Raw genomic sequence first — 19,289 nt, 5'->3', positions numbered from 1 at the left:
ACTACCTGTCCCCCTGTTCAAGTTCTCTTAGCCAAACACTCTCTTAATCAGGCCCCTGGCAATATTCCCTCTTATCTTTCTCCAAACGTCTTTTCTGCGCCCTCAGTAAAGTCTCCTCCATATTCTGGGTACCCCTCACCATCACCTCCCTCCATTACCCCTACAACTCCTAAAGACTGAGGCGACTGCGCCTCCGACACCCGCCTCCTTGTTAAGTAGCTCTAGCATACGGATGGGGAATGTCCGTTAATGCATGCCCAGAAAGCCAAGCACGGGAACAAGGAGTGGCGCACCACACATGCTCAGAGGCTCAGGTCTCCCGCCGGTAGGCATGGGTGGGCGCTAAACCTGGATTGGCACACCTGGGCCTGGTGAATTCAATTCAGCCAATGGGGTCGATCACCATGCCTCCCCGTGGAATCCTTGAAAAGGCAGGAGCCTAGAGTTAAGGGAGAGAGAACTTTGTGGGACGCTGAGCAGCCTCCACCAGGGTGCATGGTCGGGAGGAGTCCTATGGGTGCCGTGTAAACCTGAAACTTCTTCTAACTCTTATAAAACTCACTTGGATCACGAACCAGGCTTCAGCGTGAATTCTTTCTCGCGTGGAGCCAAGGACCGAGGTACAACTCTATCTCCAGAGAGCTCTAACACCCTCACTGAGCCGGACCCTTTGGACTCCCTGGAGTTTCTCCCTACCCCTCCCTTCCCACTCCCTCCCTATTTGGCCTCCTCTGAGGCAACACCCGCCTCCCAAGCCCCACAATTGCCATCATAAGAAGCAGCTAAGTGTTTCCTCACAGGACCCTACCACCTTTATTAAAGAGCAGGCTTACTACCTTACTCAAGCTTACGAGCTCACTTGACATAATATTTAAACTAAAAGGCTGAGGATGGCCCTCAGACCCCTGTCTGTGAACTAGTAAACATGGCATTTAAAGTTTTAAAAGCTGGAGAGGAGCAGGCAGAAGTGGCACCAGAATCCCAGGCTCCCCAGAAAGCTAATTAGCAAGCCCAAGCCTTGATCACTGCCCTGAGGCTGGTGGGAGGGAAGGGTCAGAAGCCCCCAGGCAGTATCGCCTGCTGCTGGACTCCTGCCTGTAACTCCGACCACCCAGCAAGCCTTGCTCGGTGTGTGGTCAACGGGGCCACTGGAGAAGCAACTGCCCCTCGGCACCTGGATGTGGAGAGTCAGTCCCTTCAGACTCCAACCCGCCGTTGGCCCTACTGGGTCTGGCAACTGACGACGACTGAAGATGTCCCTGACTCAGCAACTCCGGTGACCCCTGCCGTGCCCAGAGTAACACTCAAGGCAGCAGGTAAGCCTGTTTCCTTTTTTGTGAACTCGGTAACTGTCTTTTTATACCTCCCCTCTTCTCCGGCCCAACTTGACCTTCCCCAGTCTGTTATGGGAATTGATGGTCATTCCTCCAGGCTTTTAGTCACCCCACCTTTTTCTCTAATTATAAACGACACCTTTTTCATCATCCCCTTAACCCAGCTTGTCAGCATTCCTTTGCCCTTACCTGCAACACCTCCTAAAAGTTTGAAGGCAAACATGGCCCAACTCCTTTAACTTCTCTCTCCCTCCAAGGCACACCTATCTCATTCCACTCTTATCTATTTAGGCCTGTGCCTCACCCCCCACCACTCAGGGCTTAACTCTTGATAAACGCAGGTCATAAAAAAATCTCCAACCACCAACTTTGGCTGAGCAAACACTTTGCTTTCTTGGCTTTGTGGATTTTTCAGACATTAGACCCCCAATTTCTCCCTTACAGCTAAGCTATTAAACTCCCTGTGGGTGGTTGCAGCAGCCTTTATGTGATGCAGCAAAGGTGCCTCCCAGCGGACCTTTAACCCTCTACTGACAGTTAATACAATTCTCACATTCAGTGATTGTGTAAGTTTAGATGGAGACAGTAAGTTTCAGAAGGTCAGAGTAAGTTGCAAATAATCAGAACTTATTGTAGAATGTCTGGCTGTGCCAGAGTATGAAAGAAACAGTGAATGTGTTCATTCTAAGAAGGATTACAGTGTGAGAAATGTGAAAAACATCAAGCTGATAGTTTCCCAGTAACATGGGGCTTTTCTTTGCATGGAGTTTACAGACATAATGTAACTGTTAATACTCAGATTTTCTCCAACCCCAAACAATTCTTTTAATGCAAGTGAACTATGTAAATTGTGGTACAACAGAACTTTAACTAAATGTGTACATTTCCCACAGCAGGACTTCTTAGTCTACCTTGGTCTCTCCAGCCTCCCTGCAGCAATAGTAGAAAGTGCTGTTATAATGTTAATAGCTCTACATCACACCCCTGACCCCCAGTTGCCATAGTCACGCAACCTACCAGGTATAGACAAGCAGAGTTAGAATGGCTGTAAAAGTTAAAAAGTCGTGTTGCCAATCAGACGCTGATCTATTTACAGGTTTTTCTTTCTTTAAAATTTTTCTTTTAATTTCTTCTTTTTAAAAAATCATTTTATTAGGAGCTCATACAACTCTTATCACAATCCATACATATATCAATTATGTAAAGCACATCTGTATATTCATTGCCCTCATCATTCTCAAAACATTTGTTCTCCAAAAAATAAATAAAAAATTAAAAAAACAAAAAACATTTGTTCTCCACTTAAGCCCTTGGCATCAGGTCCTCTTTTTGCCCCTCCCTGCCTGTGCTCCCCACTCCCTCATGAGCCCTTGATAATTTATAAATTATTATTTTGTCATATCTTGTCCTGTCCAATGTCTCCTCTCACCCCCTTATTCTGTTGTCCGTCCCCCACGGAGGAGGTCACATGTAAATCCTTGTCATCGGTTCCCTCTTTCCAATCCTCTCTCCCTCTACCCTTCCACTACCGCCACTGCCACTCACACCGCTGGTCCTGAAGGGAGCATCTGCCCTGGATTCCCTGTGCGTCCATTTCCTATCTGTACCAGTGAGCATCCTCTGGTCTAGCTAGACTTGCAAGGCAGAATACGGATCATGATAGTTAGGGGTGGGGTGGGGTGGGGGGAGGAAGCATTTAGGAACTAGAGGAAAGTTGTATTTTTTCATCCGTGCTACATCGCACCTTGACTAGCTCGTCTCCTCCCCTAGACCGCTCTGCAAGGGGATCTCCAGTGGCCAACAAATGGGCTTTGGGTCTCCACTCTGCTCTCCCCTCCTCATTCACTATGGTAAGATTGTTTTTGTTCGGTTGATGTCTTATACCTGATCCCTTCGACACCTCGTGATCACACAAGCTGGTGTGCTTCTTCCATGTAACTAATTTATTCTTTTCTGGGTTATTGGTTTTCTTTTTTGTTGTCACTATTGTGTTCTCTTTTGTCACGTTCTCTTGCTATGCCTTGTTTTTTTGGTGCATATTATATCTGCAGATCTATCTAGATGAACAGTCTGGAGGAGAAAACAACGGGACTGATGGTGGGGGGGGCATGGGAGAGGGGGAGGTTAGGGTAAGGAGGTGGTGTTGACTAACGCAGGGACAAGGGAGCAACAGTGATCCGAAATTAGTGGCAAGGAGGGTGTGAGAGGCCTGGTAGGGATTCAGCAGGTCAATATAACCAAGAGAAATTATTGAAACCTAAATGAAGGCTGAGCATGATAGTGGGACAAGAGGAAAGTAAAAGAAAATAGAGAAAAAAACTAGGAGACAAAGGGTATTTATAGAGGTCTAAATATAGGCATGCACATATGTAAATATATTTATATAGGATGGTGGAGAAATAGATATACATGCATATATTTATAGGTTTAGTATTAAGGCAGCAGATGGACGTGGACCTCCATTAAAGTAATTACTCAATGCAAGAACACTTTGTTCTTTAAATTGGCATTCCATTATGCACACCTTCCCAATAAAATTGCTGAAGACAAAACGGGTGTATAAGCAAATGTGGTGAAGAAAGCTGATGGTGCCCAACTATAAAAAATTATAGTGTCTGGGGTCTTAAAGGCTTGAAGATAAACAAGCGGCCATCTAGCTCAGAAGCAACAAACCCCACATGGAAGAAGCACACCAGCCTGTGTGACCGTGTGACCATGCAGTGTCAAAGGGATCATGTATCAGGCATGAAAGAACAAAAAAATCATATTATTGTAAATGAGGGTGAGTGCAGAGTGGAGACCCAAAGCCCATCTCTAGGCAACGGGACACCCCCTTACTGAAGGGTCGTGGGGAGGAGACGAGCCAGTCAGGTTGCAGGGTAGCAACGATAAAACACAACTTTCCTCTAATTCTTAAATGCTTCCTCCCCACACTATCATGATCCCAATTCTACCTTACAAATCTGGCTAGACCAGAGGATGTACATTGGTACAGAAAGGAACTGGAAACACAGGGAATCCAGGACAGATGATCCCTTTAGGACCAGTGGTGAGAGTGGAGATACCTGGAAGGTGGGGTAGAAATGGGGAACCAATTACAAGGATCTACATATAACCTCCTCCCTGGGGTATAGACAACAGAAAAGTGAGTGACGGGAGACGTCGGACAGTATAAGGTATGACAAAATAATAATAATTTATAAATTACCAAGGGTTCATGAGGGAGTGGGGATCAGGGAGGAGGGGGGAAATGAGGAACTGATATTAAGGGCTCAAGTAGAAAGCAAATGTTTTGAGAATGATGATGGCAACAAATGTACAAATGTGTTTGACACAATGAATGGATGGATGGATTGTGATAAGAATTGTAGGAGCCCCCATTAAAATGATTTAAAACCACAACAAACAAACTAGTTTTGTCCCCCGTGACCGTATTTCTACCTGTCCTGGTGGGCCTCAGTTTTAACTCCTCCCTAGCAGTGGCAAAAATTTCCAGCAGAACATTAGAACACAACATGCTCCAAACACAGAACTTTAACAAACAGCTCCAGCTGGTCATGAACTCCACCTCGGAGTTTCTCACTTCCTCACAGCAACAGCTTACACCCCCAACACAGGTAACCTTTCAAAATCGCTGAGCCCTGGACTTGTTTGTTAACTACTGACAAGAGATGTGCATATTTCTAGGCAAAAAGTGTTACTAATATATTAATGAGCCAGGAGTGGTTAAACAAAAGGTTAAAGTGTTAAAAACCATGGCCAAAGAGATCAAAAGTCACCACTGGGGCAACACAGCAACCACCTCCTAGTTCTAAAACACCATTATGTCCTGGGTTGTACCCCTGATAGGACCCCTAGTAATAATTTGCTTGGTGCTACTTTTAGGCTCCTGTCTTTTTAAGTTCCTTCAAGAACGAAAGAGAGATATATCCAATCTAACTGTTAATCAACTCTTGTTACATCCTTACAGCCCCCTACCAGTTAATGCTAGCCCAGACCATTCTGGCCCATAGCCCCCCTTTTCTGTTGCCCTGTACCAGCAGGAAGCAGTCATATCACATCATGACTCCCCTTTTATCACTAAAACGCTGGAATGATTGGACTGAGCTGAAGCAGGTTAGGGCCCTGCTTCCCTACACGTCCCTGGAGGAGGTCAGCAGTTGCCCCCCTGAAATGAGGAGACTAGAAAACAATGCCTGGCTCCCTGAGAACGGGTCGGTCTACCTGCCAGAACTGATAAACTACATCCTGGGCCATAACCCTTGCTGCTGCAGCATGGAACCCCTCCCCCCACCCCCCTTTAAAGAGCCCCAGACTCCAGACTAAGCCTGCAATTCCCCTTGGGCTACTTGCTAGACCATGGGGCTTTGCCTGGGAGCTCCCTTTCATGCTCTCTCCTTGCCACAATAACACTGTCTCTGACTTCACCTACTTTGTCCTTTGTTCTCATCCCATGCTTCAGTTTACCTCTCATCAATTTTATACCACAGAGAGAAAGAAGTTAGCTTCCTGCAGTCAACTTTTGACAACACATCAGCTCACAACACATTTTGTCTTTCAAAATCCGACAGAAAGATCCAGATATCAACACTTACAGATTCAAATCCGCTGCTCAACCCTTAGTCCAGAGCAGTGCTTCCCGATGTGGATGGCATTACCCCTTGAGGGATCTGGGAGGATACAGGGCTAACAAAAGCAGACAGTTACACTGTATTGGTTGGCAGGCTACAGAACAAATGGTCTTCATTGCCAGGGGTTTTGTGTTTTTGTTTTCTCTGAAAAGGGTACAGTAGGTGTGGTAGGTAGGTTTTTCGTGCCAACATCCCACCAGTAAGAAAATGTGGGTGGAGTTTAGCCTGTCAATCAGGTTGCAGCTTGATGACCTCTTTTGGAGGCCAGACTGAGATAAATGCTCTTTGAGCCCAGCCCTTTCCTCTCTCCCCCTACTGATCAGGCCAGCACACTACCTGAGTTAGCTGCTCTGCCTCAACAGTGTGCTGTGCCATCTGTGGGCTGAGTGAACCCATGGAGCACGTCACTGTGTCATGCTGTTCCATGCTGTGGTGCCGCCCCACCTTGCCATGTCTGCTGCCTGTGGGCTGACTCCACTTGTCTTGCCACCATTCCAGACACTGTACCACCTGTTCATATCGCTATACTTACACTGTGAGGCTCCACCATGACCTGCTTCGATAAGCTGCCTTACTGGCCTCTGCTATGCCTGGACATTTCATCTTCATACTGCCTAATTCCTTGGGCCAGCAACCGGTGTGAGTTGGAAGGACCTTCAGTATACTAACTATCCCACGTAAGTGAGTTGTGGGCTGAGCTCTCCGTATTGCTGTGTGTACTAATTTTCTGTTGTATTTCTCTTAGCTATATAAACTTATCCTTTTACAGATATATTACCATAAGTGTCCTGGTTTTGTTTCTCTAGAGAACCCTGCCTAATACAGTAGACCAAATTTGTTTGGGAACTTGTGGTCCTGAGATTGATCCATACATGGCTGCAGATAAGAACCATTGCTGTGCCTACGGACACAAGGCCACCTGCGCCAGGACACACCATGAGACCCCACTTAGAGGCAGGGCTGGCTGTGGAAGACCTATGGAGGTTCTCTAGCACATGGACCACAGGTGAGGAGAAGCAAAACACCATGTCTGTGTCTGGTTACAGGCATACAATGCTTCCAAGCAGTTAACAGAAATGAAAATTCCAAAGTCCAGACAATAGTTATTTTAAAATAAAGGTTAGCCTGAACTCATTAATACTTTTAAGAGGAAATTAAAGTTCCAATTCATTCACAATTAATTACTCACCCCATTTTCAGTGCGTTTTTCTCCAGGTACATTTATTACATTTCTCTGGGTTCTTTGCTCTTGGGTCTGACGGCCACCTAAAGAAATGAAAGCACCACACTTACTAAATGACTAGAAATATATTCTCTCAGCCTCATTGGTTCCAATGTACACTGGGCACGTAGGTAGAATGTCAGGCTGAGCAACTCAGAGTTAGTATAGCTGAAAATCTACGTTACAATTCATCTTTTATAAAATTGTCTAAATAAAATCCTTTCTTTTTATATTATCTTTGAGAATCTTAAAATGGACTTATCAAAAAAGACTCTTGAATTTTAGAACGGACTAAAATAGAACTCATTACCCAATAAAGAGGGGAAATGGGTATAAAAATTAATCTTCAATAAAACAGCAAGATTACACACCATCTCAATTGGGCAGTCTTGTGAATTACCCTTTGTTCTGTGACACAAGTTTAAAGGAACCAGAAGATTTATTTATTTTTGCACAAAATCAGCATTCTGTCCAGTGTGGTGGCAGGTACATCTGGAGGACTACAGATGCATATCTATGGTGTGCTTTGCGCTTGCTCCTACCTCATCCCACCCCACTCCCAGCTTGTACTTTCTTTATTTTAATTTTTTTCAGCTTGTACTTTCTGTATTTCCTCAGAGCCAAGCTGATCATCCTGGGCTGCGTTGACTTCAGGGAGTCAGGGACTGTTAAAAAGAGATAGAACTCTTTTTTTTTTTTTTTAAGTTTTACTGGCATTTCATCCACATGTCATACAATTCCATAATTCAATCATATCAAGAAGAGTTGTACAATTATCACCACAATCAATTCTACAACATTGTCTTCTTCCTTGTAATCATTTTTATTCATGTAATTACCATATATACTTGTGTATAAGCCGAGTTTTTCAGCACAAAAAATGTGCTGAAAAACTGGGGTTCGGTTTATATATGGGTCAGTGGTACCCAAGCAAGGTGTAACATCTCGTGGGCGGATTACCCTTCCTCCTCTGCTCATTCAAAGCCCCGCTGACACTGCAGGGCTTTGAATGTTTATTTACTCACATCTAACCAATCAGAGCTGTCCTATGACGTGGACGGCTCCAATTCGCAGAAGCACCCGCAGTGATTCACTTAAGCCGGCAGCTGAACTGGTAAGGATGTGCCTGTGTCTGTATCTGTACTCCGTCTCTCCCCTCTGGTCTCTGTGTTAATACACATCCTGGATTTCCCACCCCCTAGGCTTATACTTGAGTCAATCAGTTTTTCTGGTTTCCCAGGTATTAATTAGGTACCTCGACTTATACTCAGGTCAGCTTATATTAGAGTATATACGGTACTTCTTTTAATTGTGGCAAAAATATACACAGCAAACCACTCTCCAATTCAACAACTTCTACATGTATAATTCAGTGCCATTGATTATATTTTTCCTGTTGTACAACCATTATTGATATCCTTTTCCAAAATATTCCATAGCCATTAACATAAACTCAATGCCCCCTAAGCAAAAACTCTTCCTCCTTCACCCATGGTAACCAATGGTCGTCCCCCCCCCAAAATAGTTTTCTTTATATGGTATTCACATATCATACACTTACATAGTTAAATTGCTCTTTAAAAACTGTATATACATCATCACAATTAGTTCTAATGCTCCCTCCCACCTCCGACATTCACTATTTGCTCCCCCAAGTCTCCTCTCCCCGATACACCCTGAGAGTACATTTTCTTCTATTTCTTTCCTACTACTTGAAGTTTTTGAAGAACAACTATATAATATTATGGTAATATGGATTCACCTTACATCATCTATTCTTGAAAAAAGATGAAAACACTAAAAAAGCCATCACTGCCATGGAGGCAATAGTGACTCACAGTGGACCCTCCCAGGCAAGGCAGAGCCATCCTGTGGGTTCCTGAGATTGTTTACAGGAGGCGAAATCTTCCGAGTGGCTGGTGGCTTCGAATTGCTGACCTTATGGTTAGCAGCCCAACTGGAAGCCACAGTGCCATCAGGGCTCCTCAGGGGGACTAAAATACTAGTTCTTGGGAGATAAAATTTTTTTAGTATTTTTATGTGTGACGTGAAAAATATATGGTACATAATCAGACATACAGAATAATTTGCAGGGGCAATGATGAATAAAATGCCTCCAAAAGGGGAGTAGCTCTTTAATGAGGTCATGGTGGGGGTGAAAGGTTGCATAGCAAACGTGCCTTAACAAATGACCTGCACTGCAACTAAACACAGTCAATAGAACATGTATAATGGTCACTTCGTAAAATCTAGCACAGTCTTTGGCTAACAGGCACTAAACACACCACAGTGACATAGCCACAAGGATGCACACACCTCCACCTAGACAGCTACTGCGATGTTGCTGTGATGCTGGAGGCTGTCCCACTGATATCTCAACACCAGCAGAAACAGCCACAGTGAACAGGGTTCAGTGGCATTTCGAGACTAAGAACAGGCTATGAAGAGGAACTCGGTGGTCCTTTTCTGGAAAACATTATGAATAGCAGGGGGCTGTTGTCAGATATGGTGCCAGAAAACAAACCCTTCAAGTTGGAAAGTACTAAAAAAATGGTTAAGAAATGCCTCCTCCTCAAAGGTTAGCTGGCTTTAATGATACAGATGGAGCGAAATTTTTTGGACTTTCATTTGCTGATGGGGCATGACTCAAATGAGAGATAACAGCTACAAACATCATGAAAAATAAGGATGTGGAATGTATGAAGTATAGGTTTAAGAAAATTGGAAGTTGTCAAAAATAAAATGGAATGCATGAAAATCAATATCCTAAGCATTAGTGAGCTGAAATGGGCCCGATATGTGCCATTTTGAATCAGAGAATCATATGGTTTACTACGGTAACACATTCATCATCAAAAAGAACATTAAAAGATCTATCTCAATGGTGTCTGACAGGATATGTACTGACCTACAAGAAGTCCAATTAATAGTTATTATCCAAAGTCATGCACCAACCACTAAAGTTAGTGAGAAAAATTGCAGAATTCTACCAAATCTGAAATGGATCACAGATGCTATTAAGATACATTAATAATTATTAGTGGTTGGAATGCAAAAGGTGGAAAAGAGGAAGGAACAGTAGTTGGAAAATCTGACCTTGGTGCTAGAAACAAGGTTGGAGATGTTAAAGGAAAGGCTGTGTCCCCAAAATAACAGACACAGGCATTTGGTAGGCATGCAGAGATGCAGACGACACAACCTTGCTTGCTGAAAGTGAGGAGGACTTGAAGCAGTTGCTGGTGAAGATCGAGGATTACAGCCTTCAGTATGGATTACAACTCAGTGCGAAGAAAGTAAAAGTTCTTACAACTGGACCAGTAGGTAACATGAAAAATAAAGAAAAGATGGTGGTGGTAAAGCAGCAGTTCTCAACCTGTGGGTCACGGCCCCTTTGGGTCAAACAGCCCTTTTATAGGGGTCGCAAACAGTAGCAAAATTAGCATTATGAAGTAGCAACAAAAATAATTCTATGGTTGGGGAGTCACCACAACATGAGGAACTGTATGAAAGGGTTGCGGCACCAGGAAGGTTGAGACCCACTGTTGTAAAGGACTTTGTCTTGCTTTGATCCACACCAACATTCATGTAAGTAGCAGTACAAAGGCCAAAATATGTGTTATATTGGGTAAGTTTGGTGCACAAGACCTCAAGAGTGTTGAAAAGCAAGGATGTCACTTAGAGGAGGACTGAGGTGTGCCTGACTCAAGCCACCTTGAATACTAATTTTCAATCACTTCATACGCATGTGACAGTTGGACATTGAATAAGGAAGACCAAAGGAGAATCAAGACGGTAGAATTACAGTGCTGAAGCACACTGAAAGCATCACAGAACGCCAAAAGAACTAACAAATCTGTCTTGAAGGACAGCTAGAATGCTCCGTAGAGTCAAGGATGGTGAGCCTTCATCTCATGAACTTTGGACATGCTGTCAGGAGAGATTAGGTCTCTGAAGAAGCACATCATGCTTGGCAAAGTAGAAAGGCAGGGAAAGAGGGAGGTCCTTGGCAAGAAGGATGGGCTCAAACATAAGAACGAGTGTGAGGACGGTGTAAAACCAGGTGGCATTTACTTCTGTTGTATACAGGGTTGCTATGAATTGGAACCAACTAGATGGTACCTAACAACAACTACTATTACATTCAAAACAAGTTTCAGAGTATCTTCTGACATCCATTTTGATATTTTCTTTCTTGTCTTTCTAATGAATTTTTTGCTGTCTTCGAGTATAATGTTCTTGATGTCATCCCACAGCTCATCAGGTCTTCTGTTACTGGTGTTCACTGTGACAGAATGGAACACAATGTGGTGTTCAAATCTATTCTTGAGATCTTCTTGAAATTCAGGTGGAATATACTCAAGGTTGTATTTTGGCTTTTGTAGATTTGTTTTTCATTTTCTTCCACGTCAACCTGAACTCACACAAGAGCAACTGATGATCTGTTCCACTGTCAGCCTGTGGTATTTTGATACTGCATGCTTTTTCATGTAAGCCAGTTTTTCTGATGATTTGCCCCACATACAGATTGACAAAATATGGCGAAAGGACAGAAACCTAAGTGCACATCTTTCCTGATTTTAAACCATGCAGTATTTCCTTGTTCTGTTCACACCACTCTCTTGAGTCATGTACAGGTTCTGAATGAGCACAATAAAGTGCTTGGAAATTCCCCTTTTTCTCAAGGCTGTCCATAGATTTGTTATGATTCACACAGCTGAATGTCTTTGCATAGTCAATGAAACAAAAGATAACAACTTTTTGGTATTTTCTGTTTTCAGCCAAGATCCACCTGACATTAGCAATAATACTCCTTGTTCCACAACCTCTCTTCTGAATCTAGCCTGAAAAACTCTCAGGAAGCTCCCTGGCCAAAGTACTGCTGCAGCCCTTGTTGAATGAGCCTCACGTGTTATCAATGACATAGTTCTATAACGTGTGCATTCTGTTGGGTCATCTTTCTTTGGAATCGGTATAAAGGTGGATCTTTTCTAGTCAGTTGGCCAAGAAGCTGTCTTCCAAATTTCTTAGCATAGGTGAGTACTTCCAGTACTTCATCAGCTTGTTGAAACATTTCTATTGGTAGTCCACCAATTCCTGGAGCCTTGTTTTTGTCTAATACTTTCAGTGCACCATGGGCTACTTCCCACATGTTACCTCTTAAAATGGTTGCATATTTATTAGTTCTTTTTGGTACAGTGACTCTGCATCATTCAATATTTTATCCATAGAATCTTTCAATATTGCAACTTGATTTAAGTTTAAAAGATGCTGAACACGCCTTTCCTTTTTGGTTTTCTAACTCCAGGCTTTTGAATATTTTATTATTGTATTTTACTTTGTTTTGTTGAGCTACCCTTCGAAATTTTCTGCTCAGCTCTTTGATTACATAATTTCTCCCATGTGTCTTCGCTACTCTATAATTAAGACTAAGTTTCAGAGTCTCTTCTGACATCCGTGCTGATTTTTTCTTTCTTTCCTGTCTTTTAAATGAACTTTTGCCTTCTTCATGTATGATGTTCTCCCACAACTCCTCAGGTCTTCCATTATTGGTGTTTAATGCATCAAGTCTGTTCTTGAGATGCTCTGGAAAATTGGGTGGGATATACACAAGGTCATATGTTGGCTCTCATGGACTTGCTTTCATTTCCTTCAACTTAAATACAAGCAATTGATGATGCTTTGTTTCAGTTGGTTCCTGGTCTTGTTTTAGCTGCTGGTATTGACAATGTATTCCATGCCATTTCTCTTGATTGTGTTATTTCTAGCACAATTATGTGACTTTCTAATTCAAAATGGTGAATTTCCAGCACAATTCTATGATTTTCTGATTCAAAATGGTGAATACTAGTCCATTTCAGCTAACTAATGCCTAGGATATCAATCTGTACATGTTCCATTTAATTTCTAATGACTTCCAATTTTTCTAGATTTGTATTTCACACATTCCAAGTTCACCACCAGGTAAAGCCTGTAGGAATGGGGCCTTTGGTATCTTTATTTGCTGACGGGGCATGACTCAAGGTATGGAGAAACAGCTGCAAATGATTGGACCCCAGAGCTTCTAGGGACATATATATCTTTTTCAGTGATTTATTTATTTTGCCCATTTTTATATTGAATTTTTTCTTTCTAATTTCTAATAACTCTGTACATGCAAAGGAAATTAACCCTCTGTAATATGAGCTATTTTCCAGCTTATAATTTGTCTTTTGACTTTTCTTGGGGTGGTGACTGTCATGCAGAAGTGTTTTTTAAATAATGAAGTTTATCAGGCATTATTTTTATGACTGTTATAATTTGAAAGCTCTTCCCATGCTAAAACTATGAAGAATATATCCAAGAAACTATTTCCAAATCTTTTCAGTATTTCTTTTCTAAAAACTCTAGCTATTTAATCTAAATATCAAAACAATTTTTTTCAAAAGCAAGTTCCTCTGCATGCTGTTACACCTGAGCTGCCCGCTTTGGGCCCTGTGGCGGTGGTGGCAGAGCTGGGTGTCTAACAATGACCACAGAACAGCACCCAAAGAGATATGGGACTCCAATTCTCCCTCTCAATACTCAAGAGTAACAAGGGGAACACAGTTGAGTCCTTATCTTAGTATTTATTCCTACTTTTTTAAAACCTTTATAGCAAAAATGAACAAATGGGAGAGAATACGACAAACTAATACATAACCTACCTTGTTCACTGCTCTCAGTCGGAGAACCCTCATGTCGAAGGAAAAATTTCACCTCTTCCCTTCGTGGCCCCCACTTCTGAAGGTGTTCATACATCATATGATCAAAAGGTATTGGGCGCTCTAGAAAACAACGACAACACATCCATCACATTGATTTCAGAAACCAGAGAGCGTCACGCCTAGTCCCCCTTCAGGTCTATAAGTGAGTTTATCTCGACGGCCCAATTTTCTTCCAAACAATAGACAGGTTAACAAGGGGCACAATAACCATAAGGAGATAGACACACCTTAGAATAAACCATTTGAGATTTTAAAAAGGCAGTGTCTCTCCAAGGACAAAGCTTGGAAGGGTTAGAGAAGGAAGAAGGGATGGAGATCAGAAACACAGGGAAGAAGTGGGTAAGTGATATTTTAGGGATGGCAATCAGTGACACACACAAAATATGTATGAATTTTTGGATAGTAAATTGACTTTTCCTGTAAACCTTCAACCAATCTACAATAAAAGTAAAAATTAAATAACACACAAATATGCTATTAGAATTCAAGGATATTCCAAGCACTGAATTTTACCTCTGATGAAATAAAACCAGCTTACAAATGAGAGGTAGTAGTTGGTACTGCTATTAAGTGCTGCTGATTTGGTTCCAATTCATAGCGGAGCCTGCTTACAATGGAAGGAGACACTGCCCAGTCTTGTACCAACCTCACAATTGTTCTTACATTTGAGCCCATTGTTGCAGTCACTGTGACAATTCTCCTTCAGGGTCCTCCTCTGTTTTACCAACCCTCTATCAACCGTGACCCTTCTCCAGGGACTAGTCTCTCCTGATAATACAATCAAAGTACTTGAGACACAGTCTTGCCATCCTTCCTTCTAAGGAGTATTCTGGCTGCACGTTTTCCAAAACAGATTTGTTTGTTCTTTTGGCAGAAGTAGTTAGGCAACATATAAAGCAGTATATATACAAAGAGTTTGTGCAACATTGACTGTTTATCATCAAGTGGCAGTGCACCTCCCATTCTTCAAAGCAGCAGTACAGACTGACTCAGTCCAGGGACACACCAGAATGTTATTCCTGGGCTGTCAGGTAGACAGAAGTTGCACAAACAACATTACTATGCTCTCTGTCCCCTAAATTACCGAGTCATTAACAATGAAATGCTATAAAATTACAATATACTGTTTCCATTAAAAAAAAAGTAAAACTCACAAAAGGAATATTGCTTTACCAATTACAAGGGATTTCAAAAACGTTTATAGAAAAATCCCATTATCCTTGTTTAAATGAACTTGTATGTCACACAAAAAAAATCCAAGTCTGTTCAATTTTACTTTCTTCCTTTCATAACCATTCAGGCCAATATTTAAATCTGATGGGTAAGAAATTTGGGAGGTTTTTAAGGCTGGAACCCACCTCTTTCTCTTTTTTGTAGACTTAAATTTTATTTGTAGGTATATTTTTAACTTTATCCCTTTTTGTTTGTGGAATACTCACAAAGAGAAAAACATATTCTAAGCAGTTGCACAACCCATCTCATCAAATCAAATCAGTAACAGTATCCATTAAATGGCCTTTATATGTGGTTCTTTTGTTTTCTCCTTTTTCCCACTCCCTAGTTTCCTGTCCATTGCCTTCCCACCCTCTATAATCAATCCTGAGATCTCCTCCTAATTGTTAAAGTCTAATCCTTTGGTGTGAAAACCATTTTTATTTTTCTTTATAATAATGGCATATTTATCTTTATGAGAGTGACTAACTTTGCTAAGCATAATGTCCTCTAGTTTTGTCCATGTCTGAAAGTATGTGACAAACTTGTCACTTAAAAAAATATTTTAGAGGAGTAACGATGACTCTTTTAAGGTAGCCAAATGCCTCCTCATCTAATTAGTGACGCGCATGGATGGATGAACGAGATTCCCACTGTCCCTACCTACTATCCAGCGAAACCACAGCCAAGGGAACGGGCTTGGTGGAATCCGCGGGGAAAGAAGACCCTGTTGAGCTTGACTCTAGCCTGGCACGATGTGCATTCCCATGCTGCTGGTGTAATAGTACACGTCGCCTGAACTTGGGACTGTCAGATCCCGTGATCTGGCTAAGCGTGGGGGACCCAGCTGGCTGCCTGCTGCCTCTGGCTGGACTGAGTGCATCACTTTCTGGAAGACTTGGCTGTCTGCTTCCTTGACCTTGGACGGAGCAGCCCTGGAAAGATGAAGGATTTCCACGCTATTAACTGTTTCATGGAAGTGATTCAAACTGAGCCGCTCTCACCCCCACCCCCACCCCAGTCTCCCCTGCATCCTTGGGGAATAAATTAGCTGTTACATTAAAAAAAATTTTTTTAAAGAGAATTTACTTCATTTTTAAGTTTTATTAGCATTTCACATCATACAATTTAATAATCAGTCATATCAAGAAGAGTTGTACAATTATCACCATCTTTAATTATAGAACATTTTTTGCACTCATTGTTATTCATATAATTTAAAATTTTTTTAAAAGGATGTATAATAGTCAATTGAGTAAATATACCAGAATTTGCTTACCCATTCTTCTATGGCAGGAATTTTTTGTCTCCATTTTCTGCTATTAAAGAAATTGCTGCAATAAACTTAGGTGTGCACATATCTGTTCCTGTTTTGTTCTTTTTTGTTCAAGGTATATAGACATAGAGAGAAATTGTAGGATATTTGTATTTGTATATGTTATATATTGCAAGCACCAGATTGATTTACAGAATGGTCATACACTTCTTTTTTTTGGTTATGTATTTGTAAAATCACACCAGCAATGTATTAGTATTCTAATCTCTCCACGTCCTCTCCAGCACTTATAATTTTCTGAATTTTGCAGAGTACTGACATGAGGTCACATCTCATTGTTGTTTGAATTTGTATCCTATGGTAAATGAACTCAAATTTTTCTTTATATATGTGATTGTTAGCCACCTAGGTGTTATCTTAGTAAATTGCCTACTCAACTCTTACACCCATTTTAAAAATTGGGTTTTTATATTTTTATTAAAGTATAATTTTTTATAGATTTTTGAAATCAGCCCATAAGTTGTTATATCATTGCTAAAAATTTTTCCCAATCTGTGAGTTCTCTTTTAATTCTTTTGATGAAGTCTTTTGATGTACATAAATATCCTATTTTTAGAAGGTCCCAGTCCTCTACTTTTTCCCTTATTTTTCATTTCTGTGTCAATCTTTATTAGAACTGCTGTTCTTGATTTTTCTCTTTTTTTTTGGACTGTAATGTTTATTTACTTTTTGTACATATATATTTTTTCTTTTTTGGTTCGGGGTCACACTAGCTGTATTTCTGATGTCTGGGGCTGGAAGGGGATATGAAAGTGGGTAGTTTGTCTACTCTGCTGCTATCTGCGGAGGATGTCCTTAGAAACCGACTTAGCTCCAGAAGGCAAGAGCTCTGCTCAAGATCTCCGGCCTGCTTGGGATCTCCAGCTGGCAGTTACATTTTTATCAGGTTGGCAGGGTAACTGGGTTGGAGGGAACAACACAGCTGCAGGTAGTAATCCAAGGTCTTACAAGACAGTGTACATTTCTTGCTAATTGGGTAGGCAGAGTTTGGAGACATCTCGGAAGACTCAAATGTCTTATTTGGAGATCAGGGAAAGGGAAAAGAAGGGGGGCTAGATAGATCTGTAGAGATAATAATATGCACCAAAAATCAAGTCATAGCAAGATAGGCGATGAGTGAGAACACAGCTATAACAACAAAAAAGGAAACCAATTACCTATAGAATAAATTAATTAAAAGAAAAAAAATTTAAAAAGAAAAACCTGTAAATAGATTAAGATCTGATTTTTGATCTCTAGGTGTATCCTTCAGTCAGGTCCAATGGGGTACCATGTTTTGACCCCCGAGCCCTTTGTACTCCCTCGGGGGTTCCCTGCTTTGATCCAACGGATGCTCTGCTCCAGTTTTTAGTGGTTTCCCTTAATGTCACAGGGTCAGTCTGGGCCAGTCCCAGCCCTGAGTCTCCAGTGTTGTCCCTCTTAGGGCCCTGGACCATCAAGGGACGGTGTGTCTCGTAGTGGGATCAGCCATATTGTTCATTCTGTCCATTGGCTGTTCAGAGCGGGGATATCATCCTGCAGGTCTGATGGGCCAGGATGTGCTCCACTCTCTCTTCTTCCCCCTTCTTTGCTCCCATTTGCTCTGATCAAACATGCCCCACTTCCCTAGCTGCAGCATCAGTGCCGTCCTCTCAAGTAAATTCTTCTGGGGTGAGGGGCAGTTGTCCATGTAGCTGGTATGGGGGTCAAGCCCTCAGGCCCCTCCACTGGCTCCCTACTCCTTGCTGGCACACTGCATTCGTCTGGCACTGGCTTTATATCTGGTCCCTCTTTCCCTGTGGAGACACAATCAATACCCTCCCAATTTTCTGGTCTGGGAGCAGGAGCTCTGGACGGATGAGTCCTATCTGGTCACCACTTTCTCCCCTCCTCCGATGAAATTTGTTTTTAAAACCATTTGGACTGAGAGTTTTGGGGACAACAATTATAGATTCTATTGACTGTTCTAGTTTATATAGGATTTCTCTTCCTCCTTTGGTCAATTTTGAGCAAAGGTGATATACCTGGATCTGCTGTTTTCTTTTCAAAGCATACTATTTATCCATTACTGTCAGATGCTCTCTGTCAGGGTATCTCATGGGAGCAGAAATCTTTGAGCTTTGTTGACTGCTATACTGCCCCAAACCTAACACTGTGCCTGGCACAGTTTGTTGTTGCTGTTAGGTGCTGTTGAGTCCGTTCTGACTCAAGAGACCCCACGCACAACAGAAACACTACATGGTCCTGTGCCATCCTTACAACTGTTCTTGTGTTTGAGCCCATTGTATCAGTCTATTATGTTGAGGGATTCGCTCCTTTTAGCTGTCCCCCTACTTTACCAAGCATGATGTCTTTTCCCAGGGACTGCTCTCTCTGACAGGATGGCACATAGTAGTTGGTGCTTAAATAAAAACTGCTGAATGAACCTTAAGTGAGATGGAAATGTCTAAGTTTTGAAATTTATTGATAAATTATTCATATTACATTAGTGTTTTTAAGTATTTACTTTGTTCATTTTTAAAGCCTCTACTAAACTTCACCTAGTTCATAAATTAAAAAGCACCCTCATGCCTGGTTATATTCCTCTTTTTCTTAATATTGTTTATATATCCACCATTTATACTTGTGTACAAGCTGAGTTTTTTCAGCACATTTTTAATGCAGTTTTTATGGTAAAATTAGGTGCCTCGGCTGATAATCAGGTTGGCTTATCCTCGAGTATATAGTTACTTTTTCCTGTTAATTCAGCTAGCAACTTGTCTATTTTATTATTTCAAGTAAATAAACTGTCTACACCCAGCCTCTTACACCTAGTAGATCCTCACAAAGAAG

At 41.7% G+C, this 19,289-nt stretch overlaps 1 protein-coding gene across 2 annotated transcripts in view; it reads right to left on the bottom strand.

Moving 5' to 3' along the window:
• The window catches only part of PPP1R13B (protein phosphatase 1 regulatory subunit 13B), a 97,536-nt gene that overhangs the window by 29,734 nt on the left and 48,513 nt on the right, over positions 1 to 19,289 (bottom strand). For both annotated transcript variants that reach the window (XM_075530786.1, XM_075530787.1), the window contains exons 3-4: positions 13,871 to 13,990; positions 7,155 to 7,231 (exon numbers count right to left, since the gene is read on the bottom strand). In XM_075530786.1, the coding sequence (XP_075386901.1) occupies positions 7,155 to 7,231; positions 13,871 to 13,990 (197 nt within the window). The remainder of the gene's footprint in view (positions 1 to 7,154; positions 7,232 to 13,870; positions 13,991 to 19,289) is intronic.

The sequence above is a fragment of the Tenrec ecaudatus genome, chromosome 14 (genome assembly GCF_050624435.1).
Source record: "Tenrec ecaudatus isolate mTenEca1 chromosome 14, mTenEca1.hap1, whole genome shotgun sequence".
NCBI classification, from domain to species: Eukaryota; Metazoa; Chordata; class Mammalia; order Afrosoricida; family Tenrecidae; genus Tenrec; species Tenrec ecaudatus.
Note: the sequence above shows the minus strand (reverse complement) of the source record. Positions and strands in the feature narration are given on the sequence as shown.